The 16,407-nt window shown below is 56.9% G+C and overlaps 6 protein-coding genes across 6 annotated transcripts; 3 read left to right on the forward strand and 3 right to left on the reverse strand.

Annotated features, from left to right (window-relative positions):
- Positions 1 to 374: 374 nt before the first annotated feature.
- EX895_001408 (uncharacterized protein) lies at positions 375 to 2,024 on the forward strand (the record flags this gene model as incomplete). Its single annotated transcript, XM_029882007.1, has 1 exon — positions 375 to 2,024. One exon carries the CDS (start codon positions 375 to 377, stop codon positions 2,022 to 2,024), a length of 1,650 nt encoding a protein of 549 aa, XP_029741608.1.
- A 374-nt stretch (positions 2,025 to 2,398) lies between these two features.
- EX895_001409 (uncharacterized protein) lies at positions 2,399 to 5,086 on the reverse strand (the record flags this gene model as incomplete). The annotated part of the gene is made up of 1 exon (XM_029882008.1): positions 2,399 to 5,086. One exon carries the CDS (start codon positions 5,084 to 5,086, stop codon positions 2,399 to 2,401), a length of 2,688 nt encoding a protein of 895 aa, XP_029741609.1.
- Positions 5,087 to 5,737: 651 nt separating this feature from the next.
- Positions 5,738 to 7,381, forward strand: EX895_001410 (uncharacterized protein; the record flags this gene model as incomplete). Its single annotated transcript, XM_029882009.1, has 1 exon — positions 5,738 to 7,381. One exon carries the CDS (start codon positions 5,738 to 5,740, stop codon positions 7,379 to 7,381), a length of 1,644 nt encoding a protein of 547 aa, XP_029741610.1.
- A 386-nt stretch (positions 7,382 to 7,767) lies between these two features.
- On the reverse strand, positions 7,768 to 9,456 carry EX895_001411 (uncharacterized protein; the record flags this gene model as incomplete). The annotated part of the gene is made up of 1 exon (XM_029882010.1): positions 7,768 to 9,456. The coding sequence occupies one exon, from the start codon at positions 9,454 to 9,456 to the stop codon at positions 7,768 to 7,770; it is 1,689 nt and encodes a 562-aa protein (XP_029741611.1).
- A 3,746-nt stretch (positions 9,457 to 13,202) lies between these two features.
- EX895_001412 (uncharacterized protein) lies at positions 13,203 to 13,950 on the forward strand (the record flags this gene model as incomplete). The annotated part of the gene is made up of 2 exons (XM_029882011.1): positions 13,203 to 13,338; positions 13,457 to 13,950. The coding sequence occupies 2 exons, from the start codon at positions 13,203 to 13,205 to the stop codon at positions 13,948 to 13,950; spliced, it is 630 nt and encodes a 209-aa protein (XP_029741612.1).
- A 651-nt stretch (positions 13,951 to 14,601) lies between these two features.
- On the reverse strand, positions 14,602 to 15,979 carry EX895_001413 (uncharacterized protein; the record flags this gene model as incomplete). Its single annotated transcript, XM_029882012.1, has 3 exons — positions 14,602 to 15,652; positions 15,737 to 15,792; positions 15,878 to 15,979. 3 exons carry the CDS (start codon positions 15,977 to 15,979, stop codon positions 14,602 to 14,604), a joined length of 1,209 nt encoding a protein of 402 aa, XP_029741613.1.
- Between the last annotated feature and the right edge of the window lie 428 nt (positions 15,980 to 16,407).

Genomic DNA, 16,407 nt, shown 5'->3' on the forward strand with positions numbered 1-16,407 from the left:
TCCTGCGTGGTTCGGTAATCGACAGTCTTAAGCACACGACTGGACCGCAGCAGCACAAGCGTATTCGGATCGAGCATTGATGGATGCAGCAACCATTCACGCATCCATTGCTGCGCTTGACCATCCGTGAGGCGCATCCACTACCGCGCAGACTGGCTCACCTCTCCGATCAACTATACCCAACGCCTCTCTGCATGTCCATAACCCTCCAGCTCGACCGTGTCGTACCTTGTGCCGTCGCCGTTGCTCCCGCCTTTCTCGCCATTCTCAGCATCGTCGGCAACAACTTTCCATGCTACGCCAGCGCATCTGCATAGACTTGTTCCACGCTCTGTTCGCACAGTCCCTCTAGAGCAAGAGCATCCTCCATCATCATGGGCGCCATCTGTTGCAAACCCGAAGTCATCGACTTCGACGGGCCCGTCGACCTCTATCACTTCTACCTGCTCCGTGCCGTTGGCAAGGGTGCTTTCGGCAAAGTCCGTGTGGTCCAACACAAGCAGACCAAAGATCTCTACGCGCTCAAATACATCAACAAGGCCAAATGCATCAAGATGCGCGCCGTCTCCAACATCATCCAGGAGCGCCGCCTGCTCGAGGAGATCGACTCACCCTTTGTCTGCAACTTGCGCTACGCATTCCAGGACGATGAAAACATGTTCATGGTGCTCGATCTCATGCTTGGTGGCGACTTGCGCTTCCATCTCGATCGCACGAGCAACATGAGCGAAGACGTCGTCCGCTTCTATGTCGCCGAACTCGCTCTGGGCTTGGACTACCTTCACCGTTTGCAGATCGTACATCGCGATCTCAAACCAGACAATGTCTTGCTCGACGAAAAGGGACATGCCCACTTGACGGACTTCAACATTGCTGTCCACTTTTCCCCCCGCCGTCCTCTCACCAGCATCGCCGGATCCATGGCCTACATGGCACCCGAAGTCCTGACCAAGCGCGGCTACCTGTCCTCGGTCGACTGGTGGTCTCTGGGCGTGGTCGCCTACGAGCTCCTGTTTGGTCGACGTCCCTTCCGCGGCAAAACCAACTCGGCCCTCACCCACTCGATTCTCAACGACCGCTGCACTTTCCCCGAAAATGTCGAGACCATCGTCAGCCGCGAAACCGTCAGCTGTATCAAGAGTTTACTTGAACGCGATCCTCGTAAAAGGCTGGGGTGTCGCAGTGGCATCGACGAGTTCAAGACGCATCCTTGGTTTGCGTCGCTCGACTGGCCCGCGCTCGAGACGAAGTCGGTCACTCCGCCGTTCGAACCGGATTCGAAGAAGGCCAACTTTGATGCGACGCACGAGCTGGAGGAGTTGCTACTGGAGGACAATCCGTTGAAGGCTAAAAAGAGGAATGGGAATGCAGACTTTGATGCGCTGCCACCCGAGATGCGCCAGATGGAGGAGCATTTCTTACCCTTTGACCATCTCAAGCAGCGCAGAAAGTCGTACTTCCGCGCCTCGCATGCCAATGGTACTGCAGCAGCGGCCGCGGCAGGAGGAGGAGGAGCGACACCAGCAGCCCAAGCTGGTGCGAGCGCTGGCCCTTCGCGGTCTGCTGCGGCGCCAGGGGAGCAAGAGCGAATCTCGCAGATCTCGAGCATGACACATACGCTGCAGGACCAGCCGCTCTCGGAGACTGCACAGCCCGGCACGGAGGTGGGCAGGCTGACGCCGATCCCCTCGCAGATCCGCACAACACGGTCGATATCGCCTTCGCGTTCGGGCAACCGGAGCTCGTCTTATGGAGTGGAGACGTATAGCGAGAAGGACCAGCTGGGTGTACCGCCGCCGGTGTCGGCTGCGTCGGTGGCGGCGTCGAGTCAGAGACAGCACTCGCCGTTGTCGCAGCAGCAGTTTGGCGCGGCGGACTTGAGCATCTTGCCGCCGACGGGAGCGGGGACGGAATTGGAAGAGTATCAGATGTCGGCCTCGTCTCAGTATCAGCAGCACAAGGGAGCGGGACTGGCCGAGTACGATGAAAAGTCCGGGTTGGGCTTCAGTCATCGTCAACAGTAGTATTGTTGGTCCAAAGCACGCATCTGATTTAACGTTACTCCAGCCTTTCGGTGTTTCCACACTCGTTTTCTGTTCGTCGTCATTCGTTGTACCGAGCTCGTCCGCCTTTCAATACCCTCCGCAATGCCGTGATCTGTTGTTCTTGACTCAGGGAGCCTGTTTGTGGCGGAGCTGTTTGACGCTTTGTGGTTGGCCCCTCTTGCCTTGCCTTGAGCCACAAGTAGAGCAAGATTGCGTAACTCAAGTTGAATCGAGCTTAATGAGTTACACACAAGGAGCAAGCCGGAAAGCCGGCATGGCTTGGATGAATGACGACGAACAGACTTTTGATTTAACTTGTGATGAACAACCAACGACTTCTGAACCCTGCAGCATCAGGCCTGCAGCTTGTCGAGCCTGATCTTGACGGCCATGGCGTGGGCCTGAAGGCCCTCGCACATGGCGAGATCAATGACGTTCTGGCCGAAGCCCTTCAGACCCTCCCTGGTGAGACTCTGGCTGGTGATGCACTTTTCAAACGTGCCGACGTTGACGCCGGAGTAGCTCTTGGCGTAGGCGGCGGTGGGGAGCGAGTGATTGGTGCCGCTCATGTAGTCGCCGCAGCTCTCGGGGGACCAGCTACCCACGAACACGGAACCCGCGTTCTTGACGAGCTTGACCAGCGCTTCGGGGTTGGCGGTTTGGAGGATGAGGTGCTCCGGCGCGTAGGCGTTGGACCAGTCGAGCGCCGTGGTGCGGTCGGGGACGATGACGGTGACCGACTTGTCAATGGCCTGGCGCACGACGTCGACGCGCGGCAAGGCGCGGGCCTGCTTGTCAACCTCAGCCTCAATGGCCGCGAGCTGCGCGTCCGTCAGCGCGATGCCCACAAGCACGACTTGCGAGTCCGGCCCGTGCTCCGCCTGCGACAGCAGATCACTCGCCACAAACGCCGGGTCGGCCTCCCCATCCGCAATCACCAGCACCTCGGACGGCCCAGCAGGCATGTCGATCGAGACAATCGCATCCGTCTCGTTCTGAACGAGCATCTTGGCTGCTGTGACAAACTGGTTTCCGGGGCCCACGATCTTGTCCACTTTGGGGCACGTCTCAGTACCGTACGCCAGACCGGCCACCGCCTGCGCTCCACCGGCACACAGGATAGCGGTGGCGTTGACCTTGGAGGCGCAGTACAGCACTTCGGGCGAGATGCTGCCATCCGGTCGAGGCGGTGTGGCGATCACCACGGTCGGGCAGCGTGCGACTTGGGCGGGCACACCGAGCATGAGCGCGGTTGACGGCAGCACGGCAGACCCACCGGGCACATACAATCCAACGGACTCAATGGGGCGGGCAAATCGACGACACACCACACCGGGCATCGTCTCGACCTCCAACACCCCATCTTCGGGACCCTCCAAGGCTTCAACGGTTCCGTTGGCACCGGCGTGCTCGGCCTTCTTGTTGCCAAACGTCGTCTTTTGCGCCTTGTGGAACTTGTAGATGTTGTTATATGCAATGTCGATCGCCGTCTTGACCTCGGGCTTGATCTTGGCCATAACCGAATCGTCGACGAAAGGCGGCAAGCGCACGGGATTGGTCAGCTTGGCCTTGTCGAACTTTTCGGTGAGTTCGAGCAAGGCAGCATCACCGCGTTCTTTGACAGAGCGGAGGATGGGGCGGCAGATTTCCATGACCTGCTCGGTGCGCAGAGCAGGTCGCTTGAGCAGCTCCTTACGCTGTGTAGCCGAGAGGTCTTCGTAGCGGTACGACTGGATCTTGATGGGCGCGTTTGCATCCTTGGTAGGTGCTGATGGAGCAGGAGCGGGGGCGGCCTTGGTCTCGGCAGCCTTCTGCTGTGCGGCAAACGCAGGCTTGGCATCACCCTTGCGACGTGAGACCTTCTTCGATTTGGCATCCAACGACGCCTCGATCTCCTCCAACCCAATTCCAGCGGAGACACACTTGGTCAAAGCAAAGTAGATCAAGTCGGCAGCTTCAAAAGCTACGTGCTTCTTATCATAGTTGCTGGCATCGGCCAACTCAGCCGCCTCTTCACGAAGTTTAGCGCCCAGCAACGAAGCATCGCTGAACAGGCGCGCGGTGTAGCTTCCAGCGGGTGCAGACTGCTTGCGCTGCTTGAGCGTAGCTTCGAGCTTGGCGAGACCCGTAGCCGAGGAGAAGCAGCCCTCGCGATTCTCGAGGTGGCAAAAGCCGGAAGCCGAGGTGCCACGTGATTGACGCACGGCAAACTGGATGGCGTCCGAGTCGCAGTCCTGTCGGATGCTGACGACCTGCTGAGTGGCGCCGCTCGACTCACCCTTGTGCCAAAGACCGCGGTTGCGCGACTGGTAGTGAGCGGAGCCAGTGGCGATGGACTTGCGAATGGAGAGAGCGGACGAGTAGACGAGACCAAGCGAAGTGGAGCAGGCGGAAGAAACGACGGTGGTAGCAAAGAGGCCATCGGTGCGGTCCGAGGTCAATGGAGCCACAAAAGCATCGGCAATGTCGAGCTTGCCCTGCTGCTGCTGACCCTCTTCGGCAGAGATGGAAAGGACCGAAGAAGGTGCGATGAGACTGGCGGTGAGCACTGCGACAGCCTTGACATCCTGGACGCTGGGGACACCCGAAGTGGCAAGAACAAAGAGCGACTTGCCGGACGTCTTTGTCTGAAGCGCATCGGCAGTGTCCTTGACGAGCTGTGTAGAAGAAGCAATGGCGGAGGCTGCAGGAAGGGTGATTACGGCACCAGCAACCGCCTTGAGCACTTCGGGCACAGGAGTAGCACCGGAAGCAGACAAGTAGATGAATCGAGTCGACGAGACGGCAGCGTCGAATTGCTGGATGAGCTGGGTGTCGGCAGTGACGATGGCCTCGGCGCCTGCATCGAGCAGATCAGCAGCTGCTCCGTAGGTGAGTGACGGGTCGGCCAGGACGAGGTAGGCGATGTTGGCGGGAAGCGCCGAGACGAGGTCCTGCGGGACGAGCACAGGGGCGATACGGGCGACAGCGTCGATGAGAGCGCTGTCCTTGATGCCCGCCGCATCGAGGAGCGGAAGCAAAGGAGTGGTGAGCTGCTGCATTGCAGAAGCAGAACAGAAGCTGCGTCCTGGGGTGCAAGGTAGATGATGGAGGATGGAGAGAGAGAGAGAGAGAGAAAGCAAGAACGATCAACGATCTTGATTTTGAAATGAAAGCGCTGTGCTTGGCTTTGACTCGACTCGACTTTGTCGGCGTCTGTTCCGCTTGTTCTGCTTCTGCTGTGGACTTAGATAAAGATTCTCTGGCTCACGGCTATCACAGAATTTTTTTGGTCAATTCAAGAAGAAGTAAAAAATGCCCACACCGTCCGAGCAAAGACAGCAACAGTCTAACAAATAATGGAGAAAAATGTGACTCGCGTTCCTTCCGCATTCGACTTTTTTTCTCTCTCTCTCTCTCTCTCTCACATTTTTATAAAAAGTGTTTTTAATAGTTATATCCAAAAGTTTCGTTGCCGTGCATATGCGCACGGGGTCAAAAAGCAATTTGTCAGAGACTGCACTTGCAGTGCTCAGTGCTTGCTGCTCTGAGCGACCTCGCTGCAGTCAGTGTAATCCCGGGTTAAGCGGAGACTCCTCCTTTTCGGTTCTGTCTCAATCCTCAAAGTTCCTGAATTCGTCTTCAAGAGAAGCAGCATTGCTTATTGCCCTTTGCTTCTTTCCCACCGAAGCGCCATCACCCACTCCTCAAGAATGCGAGTCTACACCACCGTTGGCGTCGTCGCCGTAGCCATCGCTGCTGCGCTGACTGAAGCGGCTCAGATTCCCTTCTCGCTCCAACAATCTTCTTCCCCACTCGAAGGAGCAGCCAACGTGCTCGAGCATCCCAACCTCCCGGCACACAGCCTGCGTGTTGTCTCGCCCCCTTCGTCCATCTGCGACCCGACCGTCAAGTCGTACTCTGGCTATCTCGACGTCGATGTCGACCTGCTCTCCAAGCACCACCGCGAATCTTCGGCCGAATCCGCCTTCTCTGTTCAGAAGCATGAGAAGGATGGCAAGACCAAGGGTGCGATTGAGCACTTTTACTTTTGGGCTTTCGAATCGCGCAACGATCCCAAGACGGACCCTGTCGTGCTGTGGCTCAACGGCGGACCGGGTTGTTCGTCCTTTACGGGTCTGCTGATGGAGTTGGGCCCCTGCAATGCCGTCGACCCTGCTTCGCGCGATGGCAAGCCTGGTGCTGAGAAGAACCCGTGGGCGTGGAACAACAATGCCACGCTCATCTTCCTCGACCAACCCGTGGGTGTCGGCTACTCATACGTCGACTGGGCCAACAAAACTCGCACCGACAAACCCCCTTCGCGTGTCTTTTCCGCCGAGTCGGCAGCAAAGGATGCCTCGGCCTTCTTGCACCTGCTCGCCATGCACATGGGTAAAGAGATCTTCAAGGGCGATGGCGACAGCTTTTCGTCGTTCCACATCGCCGGAGAGAGCTATGCTGGGCGATATATCCCTTTGCTCGCCAACCAGATTGTCGAGGACAACAAGAAGATCGCCAAACACCGCGAGATTGATCTCAAGCCTCTCCCGCTCGCCAGTGTGCTGATCGGCAACGGTATCACCAGCCCGCAGCACCAGTTCCCCGCATACGTCGAGTACACCTGCACTGGTGTCTCGGGTGCCGAAAAGCCGCTTCTGCCCAAGAAGACCTGTCGCAGGATGAGGGAGAGCATCCCGACCTGCCTGACGCTCGTCGAGAAGTGCAACCGCAAGGACGCGGACGGTAAGACGTACGATACGCTCGCCTGCCAAGCTGCCAGCAACTACTGCGAAGGCGCTCTCTCGTCGCCTTACGACAAGCTCAAACGCTCCCCCTACGACTGGCAGCACCCGTCCAAGTACGAAGAGGAAGACTGGGTTGCTGCGTTCCTCAACGACAAGGACACGCAGCGCGCGCTTGGTGTCGACGCGAAAGGACCGGGAGACAAGCACGACGGCGTGTTCGTCGGCTGCTCGGACAACGTCTACGCCAACTTCGCAAAGACGGGCGATGGCTCGCGCGATTCCACCTGGGCAGTGCGCAGTATCCTGGAGAACGACGTCCGCGTGCTCACCTACTCGGGGCGTCGCGACTTCATCTGCAACTACGTCGGCAACCGCGCCTGGTCCGAAGCGCTCGAATGGTCCGGCAAGGACGAGTACAATCGCGCGTCTCTGCAGCCGTGGTACCTCGGCCAGCGTAACGAGATCAAGGGCGGAGAGTTCAAGAACCACGCCAGCTTGACCTACGCCATCGTCGACGAGGCCGGCCACTTTGTCCCGCACGACAAACCGCAGGCCGCCCTCGCCATGTTCAACGCCTGGCTCCACGGCCCGCACCCGGGTCGTCTTTGAGTGCCCGGATGTTTGGCCCGTAAAAGGTACCACCCGCTTCTTACCCAACCTCTTGTAGCAAGTCGCAAGAACAATTTGGAAATAACTTGTTTCGTGACCCCAACAACGTCCAGCCTTGTGTGCCAGTGAGATCATCCTCACCAACGCGTGATCAACAGCCCCCCCCCCCCCCCCCCCCCCCCCCCACCAGAGCTGTCAAACCCCGCCCTGCCTCCTTTCTTTGCATCAATTGTGCTCATCTTCCTCTCTCCAGTCGTACACTCATCGGGCCTGCGTATTGAAGTTGAATCCAATTCCGACGAATCAGCAAGAGCAAATAGTTTGGTGCAGACAATGTGGCGGTGTGGTATATCATGCTAAGTAGAAAAGACGTCGAGTCGGTTGAATCAGCTCGCAGAGATAGCTGGCGAGGCGGCCCTCTCTCTCGATTCGGATCTGCGGTGGAAGACCGCTTTGATGCTCTTGAGATGGTGATGCTTCTCGTGCTTTTCGGGCTTGCCGTGCAGCTCCGATTCGCGGTCTGCCGCCTTGGACGCTTCCTCTGCCGCATCCGACGCAGCTTTGCCGCCAACGAGGCCCGATGAGATGCCTCCAACTACAGCAGCGAACAGGCTGGCGTCACCATGCTTGTGCGCGTGCTCCTTCGGCGTTGAGCCATCCTCGGAATCATCGACAATAGCAGCAGCACCTGCGGCGGCGTGGTGTTGATCATCGTGTACCACAGTGGCATTTTCCGAATCCGATACCTCTCCGCTCTCGAGCTGCGGTGGGAGCTCGGTCTGCGTCGTGTAGAATCGATCCAGGTGGCCATCCTCATTGCCAGGCGTTGCTGCTGCTGACTGATACGTGGGAGTAGACATCTCGTCTGCCTGCCCCTTCGTTGCACCAGTCGACGAAACAGCGTCTATCTCGTGGAATCCAGAGTCTTGCTTGTGAGGCGTCGTGGAACGACCCAGCTCCTCGCCACCGCGGATCACCCACTCCGAAGCACCAATCTCCGAGTTACAAAGTGTACGGAAACGCTCCAGCTGCTCTTCTCGGCGTCGCTTGGTCAGCTCGACCAGCTGCGGCCAGTACTTGTCGTGCTCATAGGGGAAATCGAGCAGACCGCCAAAGTCCGAAGCAAGCTGTCCGTTGGGTACCTCGTCCTTGATGGCTTCGTCGAACTTGCACTTGCCTTTGGTGACGGGGTCGATGAAAGGATAGATGGCGTTCCAGAACGCCTTGAAGATCCAGGGCACATTGATGCAGAGCGCAATGCCGAGGCGCTCGACATAATGGTTCTGCAGAATGTAGAGCATCAGCTTGGCGTTGCTGATCGACGTAGGGTTGCGCTTCTTGCCGCCAAAATTGATGAGCAAAGCCAGCATTTCGACACCGGGAGGCATGAGGTCGATGGCACGCTCCAAGATCCACACGGCGTATTGCATCTGCCTGGGCGTCTCTTCGGTGGTGTTGCGCGAAGGGTGCATGTAGTGGAGCGGACGACCCTTGTTGTCGAAACCGAGCACAGTCTCCTTGCCCGTCATGGCTTCGGGCTCGAGATCTTCGGCTTTGAGAGAGTCGACGCCGTACTCGCGCCTCCATGCGATGGTATCGGTGAGACGCTTCTTGGCCGAGGCAACGTCCCACTTGGTAGCGCGCAGATAGCGGATCATGGATTCCTTGGAGAGGTTGCGCATGGTTTCCCACTCGTCGAGCGGCTTCGTGGGCGAGTTGTGCTTGAGACTGGTGGGGAACTCGTCAATCGACTTGAAGTGTGCCAACATCTGCTCATACTTTTCCTGTTGCGATTCCGAGAGTGGCGCAGGAGGCGCGAGCTTGACGCTGGGAGCAGGTGCGCTGAAGATGTGGTCGAATTTATGGGGGCCGCCAGCATCGCCGCTCTCGGACATGGGCGTGCTGGTGAAGGTGGCGCTGGGCGGCATCTTGGGACTGGAAGAGGAAGCGGCAGTAGGTTGATTGCGTCGTGAGGAAGGACCCATGACAAAGCCTGAAGCTCGACTGAAGAGAGAGGAGCGGGTGCTAGATGCCCTTGAAGAGGTCTTGCTAAGATGGTTGGCTTCAAACGACATGATGATGGAGGAAGCGAGGCAAGGAGGAACAGGGTCCGGCGGATCAAGCTAAGGGCTAGGGCCGACTTATTGAGAGGGACAGGGCGAGCTGCGGCGGCAGGAACGTGAGTGACGACACGAGTTACACAACAGCTGCGAGACAAACCCCGTGATCTCTCGGGTCAGTTCGGCGGAGGTTGATGGCTGAAGTCAGCAAAGCTTGCGCGTGGATCCGTGATTTCAGCGCGGAGTAGCACCGAATGGGGATATGAAACCGAGCAAGGAGGAGGTCGAGACCTTTCTGTAGAACGACTGCGCCGAGAATGACGATGATCGACTTGCGTGGTAATGCGACGAGCCAAAAGTGGTCTTGCGGTAAAATGCAACGAACGTTGCGTGGTCAGTTGCAGCGCGTGGTGGATCAAGGAGGGGAGCAATGCCTTGTTGTAGTGGTGTGCAAGTAGCAGAATCGCAGCGGTCTGGAGACAGAGTTCCGGGCAGAAGCGTAGAAGAGGTGCAAGCTAGATGATGGACGATGCAAAGGAAAGGGAATGCGAGATGGAACTTTACATCCGGACCCAGATAGAGCTGCGTTCGAGGTCGGCCCAAAAACCTACCTGCCACATACGCCATCGCCTCTCACCACTGAATGCTTCTTTCTCTACTCTATCTCGCCGAGCAGGGCAGAGAGGACTCGGTCGGTTCTAAACCGCATTTTCCTCGCTGCAATGGTGAGCGCGGCTTGGACTCGCGTCCGGCTGCGCTATTGGAGCGGAAGCTGCTGCTAGGTGTGCCTTACAGTTTCGCCAATTTTTCGTCGCTTTTTTGACGAAATGCTGAGCCACGGACTTTAGGCTCCGGGTGCGGTTCGGGTGCTTCAACCTCTGCGCCGTCTCCGTGGCGAGAGAGGCAAAATTCAACCGCGTTCGACAGATCTGTGCGAGATCGTTGTAGAGCTGTAGAACGTGTGTGCTGACTGGCAGCGATGGTGGTTCTTGCACGGATCCCGGTTTCCGTGGTCGGAAAATTTCCAACTGTCAAGCAGCAGCAGTCCAGCAATGAAATCACAGACACTAACCACTCACCGCCAATTTCATGCTGACGTCTTTCGCCTTTTTGATGATCCGTCATCACAACAGCTGGCTTACTGACTGATGATGTTGCCGTCGCTTTTCGCTGCTTTATCAAGCCATGACCGACCTCCAAGTGGCTGGCAGCTCTCTATAGCATTATTCATACCTGTTCCTGAAACTTCGATCCATTACCATCCCAGAGGGTGGCGTTGAAGCAGAGTGACACAATGACGGGCCTACTCTACAATGAATCAAACTCGAGCTTTCATTCGCTAGATACATCATTCATGGTAGAACAAAGCTTGAAACATCGCTTGTCCATCGCGACGCTAGAGCGGTCCTGTGACGAGCCCCGGTCCTGCCCGCCGGTATGCTCTGCGGACGGAAATTCGACTTGATGGTCGGAGAGGTCAGATGGCTACGCCGCGGTTAGAGGCGAAATTGTCATGAGTCAGGACGCGCAGAAAATAGCATGTACCGCGGGATCTGCTTCCGAGCTTGCCCTCCTCGACGAGGATCAGGGTTTTGGCCCTCCTCTTCGGAGATCTGGATCCGCGGGATTTCTTCATCTCATACCAGTGACGAAAACCAACGACTTTGTCTCGCCTGCAAAATAACGATAAACTCGCCACTCGCAGAGATTTGTTGTCCCCATGCTGGTCCCTGCTAGCTCTGGCGCCGCTTGGCCCACTTGGCCAATTGACAAAGGGTGTTTATCAGCTGTGACTTTCACTTATGAAAGCTCATCCCCACAAATAACGAAAGTCTAGCAGGCTGACGTCAAGGCTACAACGTTTCATCTGGTCCGGCATTCTTGAATGTGAGACCGTCTCCCTCAAACATAATAACACAACTTCTGGGTTACAACATAGAAAGAAGATCTAACAATCCTGATCACCGATCAAGAACAGTTCCGCTTTGGACCTCTTGTGAGAAGCTTCCACTTGTCCATTCGCCTTCAGCTTTCATCTTGAGCGTGAGCCGACTCAGCCTCCAACGACCTAGCGTCCTCGTTTAATAGCTTCTCTCAACAGACAGCCCAGGAGTGGGTTTTGAGCCTAATGGGTACGGCGACTAAACGGCAAAATAAAAGGCGGGTGTAACTGGTGGCAACATGCCAGCTAAGCAAGCAAGCGTGCAGCTTCGGAAATTTTCCAAAGGCCATGTCGCTTGACGAAAGCCGAGCGCCTCTTGCTGTGATAATTTGCGACAGGAGAACGAGCCCTTTGTTGTCTTCATCTCTGCTCTTAGGCGAGGTGAGTCAAATCGCTGGCCACTTTTCTTCTGAAAAAAGTGTTGGTCTTGGGCGTCCCGGCGACGATCTTCCGGCGTTGACAGCTGGGAAGGGGAGGCAACCCTCAAAATGCCAAACAACAACAACAGCCTTATCCACCCTCTCGCTAACTTGGCTCACTGACCCCCGATCTCCCACCTTTCTCGCTTCTTCGGCTGCCCTGGTATTGCGACATAGCCACGATTTGGCTCGGCCGTCTGACCAGCTCTTGGCGAAAGCAGCCAAGAAGCAACGGCACTAAGTATGTGCTGCCGCGCCGAGGTGCATCCATGTCACCGCATGGACTGGTCATTGTAGTCTTGTCCGGTAGGTCCTGCAGAAGGCGGTGTTGTCCGTCCTGCTTAGCCCTAACTAATTGCAAGTATGAGTCTCAGTCTGGCTCTTGGAACGGTTCAGAAGCGGAGTGGAGCCATGGACGGAAGGCCATTCTGAAGATACAGTGCAATGTAGCGCGGCCTATCGATTCCTTAGGTATTTGACCCATTGGTAAGCGGTGATGAGCACACGCGTGATCTGGCGAAAGGGTCGTGTGCGTGTGCGTTTCCGGGCAGGATCTGCAACCGGCACAGAACAACACCTCGCGACGCCAGCACTGGGGCCTTGCACCTGTCTTTTTCTTGTTTCACTGGCCTCTGCGATCGTCACATGCACCTCCGAAATGTTCGCATTACTTGGCCTGTCGGTTTTCAATGCACGCCTCCGCAAACCCTCGCTGACCCGCCGACCGCCGACGCTCGAATGTTCTGAGACCCAGTCATTCCCTGGGCCATCATGCCCAAGAATGAGACCAGAGAAGACCGGCTGCCGATAATTGAGACGACACTAGCGAAACAGCTTCTTGACGCTGAACCAAAAAAGAATGATCCCGGATCGGCGGACAAGAAATGTCAAATAGAACAAACTCGGCGATCTTGTCGAAGTTTTGTCGAGGCGTGTTGTTGTCATTTTATTGCTCTCTTCCACGGCGATGCTGCCGACCCTCGGCGTGGCACCCACCTCGTCTCAATTTGTCGGGCCCTCCTGCAGCCGACGAGGAAAGGGGCTCGCTCCCCTTTGCAGATGCAGTGGCGAGTTTCGCAACCCGCCACAGCCCTCGAGTCTTCACTTCGCTAGCGTTGCTGTTTTTGACGGTCCATGCTGCCCACCAGCTCGCCGTCCATCGATTGGCCATGCATAGCAATATGCAGTCTTTCATCGCCTAACCTTACTCAGGTTTGTGAACCGCAAAGCAGCAGTGTCGACGGCTGGAGTCCTCTGGCGGTGCCGCCAAAAACTTCATCGCTTGCTTCAGCCCCATAAGACCTTCATTGAAACGTCAGATTCTGCTTCCCTCGTCCTGTTTCCTTTACCACCACCATCTTCCTCACCGCAAGCATCTACCGCCCGCCAACAAGATCACCATGTTCAAGTCGTCTGTCCTCCTCGCCGCTGTGCTCGCCGCCGCCTCGGCCGTCTCCGCTGCCCAGATCAACACCCCAACCTCGCTCGTTCAATGCCAGCCTGTTCTCCTCCAATGGTCGGATGCTCAGGGCACAGGTAAGTTTTGTCGATCAGAAAGCCAAGCAAGCTTTCGTTTATTGCCGAGAGATCATCGCAACGGACAACCGTGACTGACTCGACTCGTCCTTGCTTGCCATCCTTTGTCCCTCGACAGTCTACGTGAGCATCTTGCCCGGAAAGCAGACCTCGGCCACCCCCCTCGTCTCTTTCGCCCCTCAAAGCTCTGGCACCACCAGCATCAAGTGGGTTCCTAACCTTCCTGCCGACACCGACGTGACGCTCGCCATCTCGGACGGCACCGGTGTCACTAACTACTCGGGCACCGTCTCCGTCCGAGCCGGCACTGACCCCACGTGCCTAAGCAGCTCTGGCTCTGCCGCTGCTGATGGATCGACCGCTACCACTGGCTCCTCGTCCGGATCTGGCTCTGGCTCGACTGGCTCTGGATCCAGTTCAGCTTCGTCTCCCTCGAGCTCCAGCAGCAAGTCAGGCAGCTCCGGCTCCAGCACTAGCTCGGCCGGCTCCGCCAGCCAGAGCTCCTCTTCATCCGGCAAGAGCAGCGGCGTCTCCAGCTTCCGCGCCGACACTGCCGCCATGGTCAGCTCGGCTCTTGCCGTTGCTGCCGCTGCTGTTGTCTACTACGCATAAGCTTAGCCACGCTTGCTCGTCCAATCCACGCTCCTTCAAGACCGCTCCTTCGGCCTTTCTTCTTTTCAGTCTGTTCTCGTCGCATTCTCTTTTGCATCAATGTCCATTATTCGACCTGCACGAACCATAAAATCTTCGCATCCTCATCTTCTCGCATCTCGGTGAAGCGCTCTTATCAGTCATTGCCTCGGGCGAGTTCGCTCTACTTTGGTGGGAGCAGACGGTCGGAACAGCTGAGAGGTCTTGATGGACCCGGTATGCGCTGAGGTGTGGGTCTGATCGAGCTCTCGTTACGTGGCTGTCTTGACAAATCAGCTGAGAGGGTGGTGGTGGCACGACGCCTTTCTTCGGCGCTGCTTCCTAGAGGACGGTAGGGTGGAAGAGCCAGATGGCTGCCACCGCGGCTTCCGTGTGCAAGCCTTGTTGCCGGAAGCGGTCGGCGAAGCGCTGCTGTCAAGGACAAAGTGCCGCCTGACCTCGCCCGTGAAGCCTCGAGTGTTGACCACTCGTTTTCCTTTCGCTTGAGAAGGGAGGTGGAAGATCCTGCTTGCGAAGACCGCGCTCGTGCTCGTTTGCTTGCTCCTTGCAAGCCCTTGTACACCACTGCAAGGCGGAAGATGTAGTCAGATGTCTGCATGTCTTTAGACTTGCTCATAGTGCCAACCTACCGTCGGCTTTTGCTTTGTCTTCCAGAGCCTGACGGGCCGTCTTTTGGTGTGTGCATGACGCGGGTTGTGCTCGCTCGTAGTCTGACTGCTGTGTTGTTGAAGGGTGGACGTGCCAGTTCTGCTGATGCTGAGGGTAGTACTGAGGTTGATGAGGTTGCTGGAACTGACGACTCTCTGGCCGGTTGTCAGGTTCGTAGGGAGGCAAATGGCTTGGATGCCAGCTAGCGCTACCTTCTGTTGCGAATGGTGCGAGGATGTAGCCCGAATAGTTATGTTTTGGTGGAACCGGCGGGGATGCCACGTAGATGGGCTGCAACTGGTTGCCATATGCATCGTATACAACCGGTGCGTTTACCTGAGAACGGAAAGGAGATGGTTCAAAGTAAGCTTGATGAGAGTGCATCGAAGGGCTTGGAGCAAGCTGCAGTCGCGCTACCGGGAAAGCCTCGTTGCTGTAAGTCGTCCTACTTGGCGCCCAACTAGATGTGTCATAGGTCGTACTCGCGTCCGGAACCATGCTCTCCACTCTCGCCGAGCAAAACGAAGCCTCCGAGCCGGCCTTTTGCGACTGTCGCTGCGCCATCTCACGGTCAAGGCTCTCGTAAAAGTCATGGTCTCGTTCGAAGAGATGCTGTAGTGCTTGTTCGCTTGCTGTCTCTGGACGCTCTTGCGTTTGTCCTAGACGTGTGGGCTGAGCTTCAGTGTCCGTGCTGCCGTAGACGCCTCTTGTGCTGGGCGGCTCGTCCGGTTCGGAGTCTGAAGAGAGAACGATGACTTCGGAGGGTAGGTTCGGGGGCCTAGGTTGGGCAAAGGGATGGCGAATGTCATGTCGTGGCGCTGAAGCAGTCTCGGCAGGTTTGGGTCGGGGTGCATAGTGCTGCGTTGGGATAAGGTCAGTCGTTTGTGTGGTGTCTTCAGCAGGCTGAATAGCTGCTACTCCACGAAAGGTTGCTCCGGATGGAGGAGGGTTTGTGTCAAACGAATTTGGAGGCTGCCGAGTCCTTCGCAGCTGAACATTGCGAGCGGCGATAGTGCTGTTCCAGCGGGCGAATAGAACAATGTCAGCCCATGAAAGGTACTCAACTTCCTCGATGAATGCCTCAAGAGCTTCTGCTTACAATGGCGTCTCGGTGAATTTGACCTGCTCCTCATCTACCGTCTCAGGTGCAAGCCTCTGCAGATGCTCTCCGTCAGCTTCAACGGTATCGAGGTGAAGGGGCAGTGAAGGTGGCAGTGAAGGTGGCGAGCACATCTCTTACCTGCTGAGGAGCCGTTGGAACAACTACCTCGACCTCCTCGTCGTCGCTGTCCAGCAACAGGTCTCCCGTGCTGTAGCCAAGAGTAGTCGACCACTCGGACATGGCTACCAGACGTGCTGTGAGTTGTGAAGAGCTGGCCGGGAAGCATCGGAAAGCTCGACTGAACTCAATTGATACCGCTCTTCTCATGGTCCATCCGACGTGAAAGTATTATGCGCTAGTGATGAACATGCCGAGCACAATTTGCCACTGTCTCCTCGAAGCTGTGTCTTGAAGAGAGGGAGAGAAGGGACGAATCACGCACACTTTCTACGGTCACACTTGGTTCTTGACAGCGTTCTTGAGCGTCGCTGCCAAAATTGATGCGAGATCCGCTTACCGCGATGACCGGAATTGCCGATGTCTCCCGTTTTTGTGTGGGGTTGCGGCGGGGCAAGATGCAGAAAGCTGTCACACGTCGGTGATTTGGTTCCCACCACAGCACAGCTGACTCGCCTCCCTCGTGTGCTTTGGTCCTGGTACCGGTTCCT

The sequence above is a fragment of the Sporisorium graminicola genome, chromosome SGRAM_11, assembly GCF_005498985.1.
Source record: "Sporisorium graminicola strain CBS 10092 chromosome SGRAM_11, whole genome shotgun sequence".
Lineage (NCBI taxonomy): Eukaryota > Fungi > Basidiomycota > Ustilaginomycetes > Ustilaginales > Ustilaginaceae > Sporisorium > Sporisorium graminicola.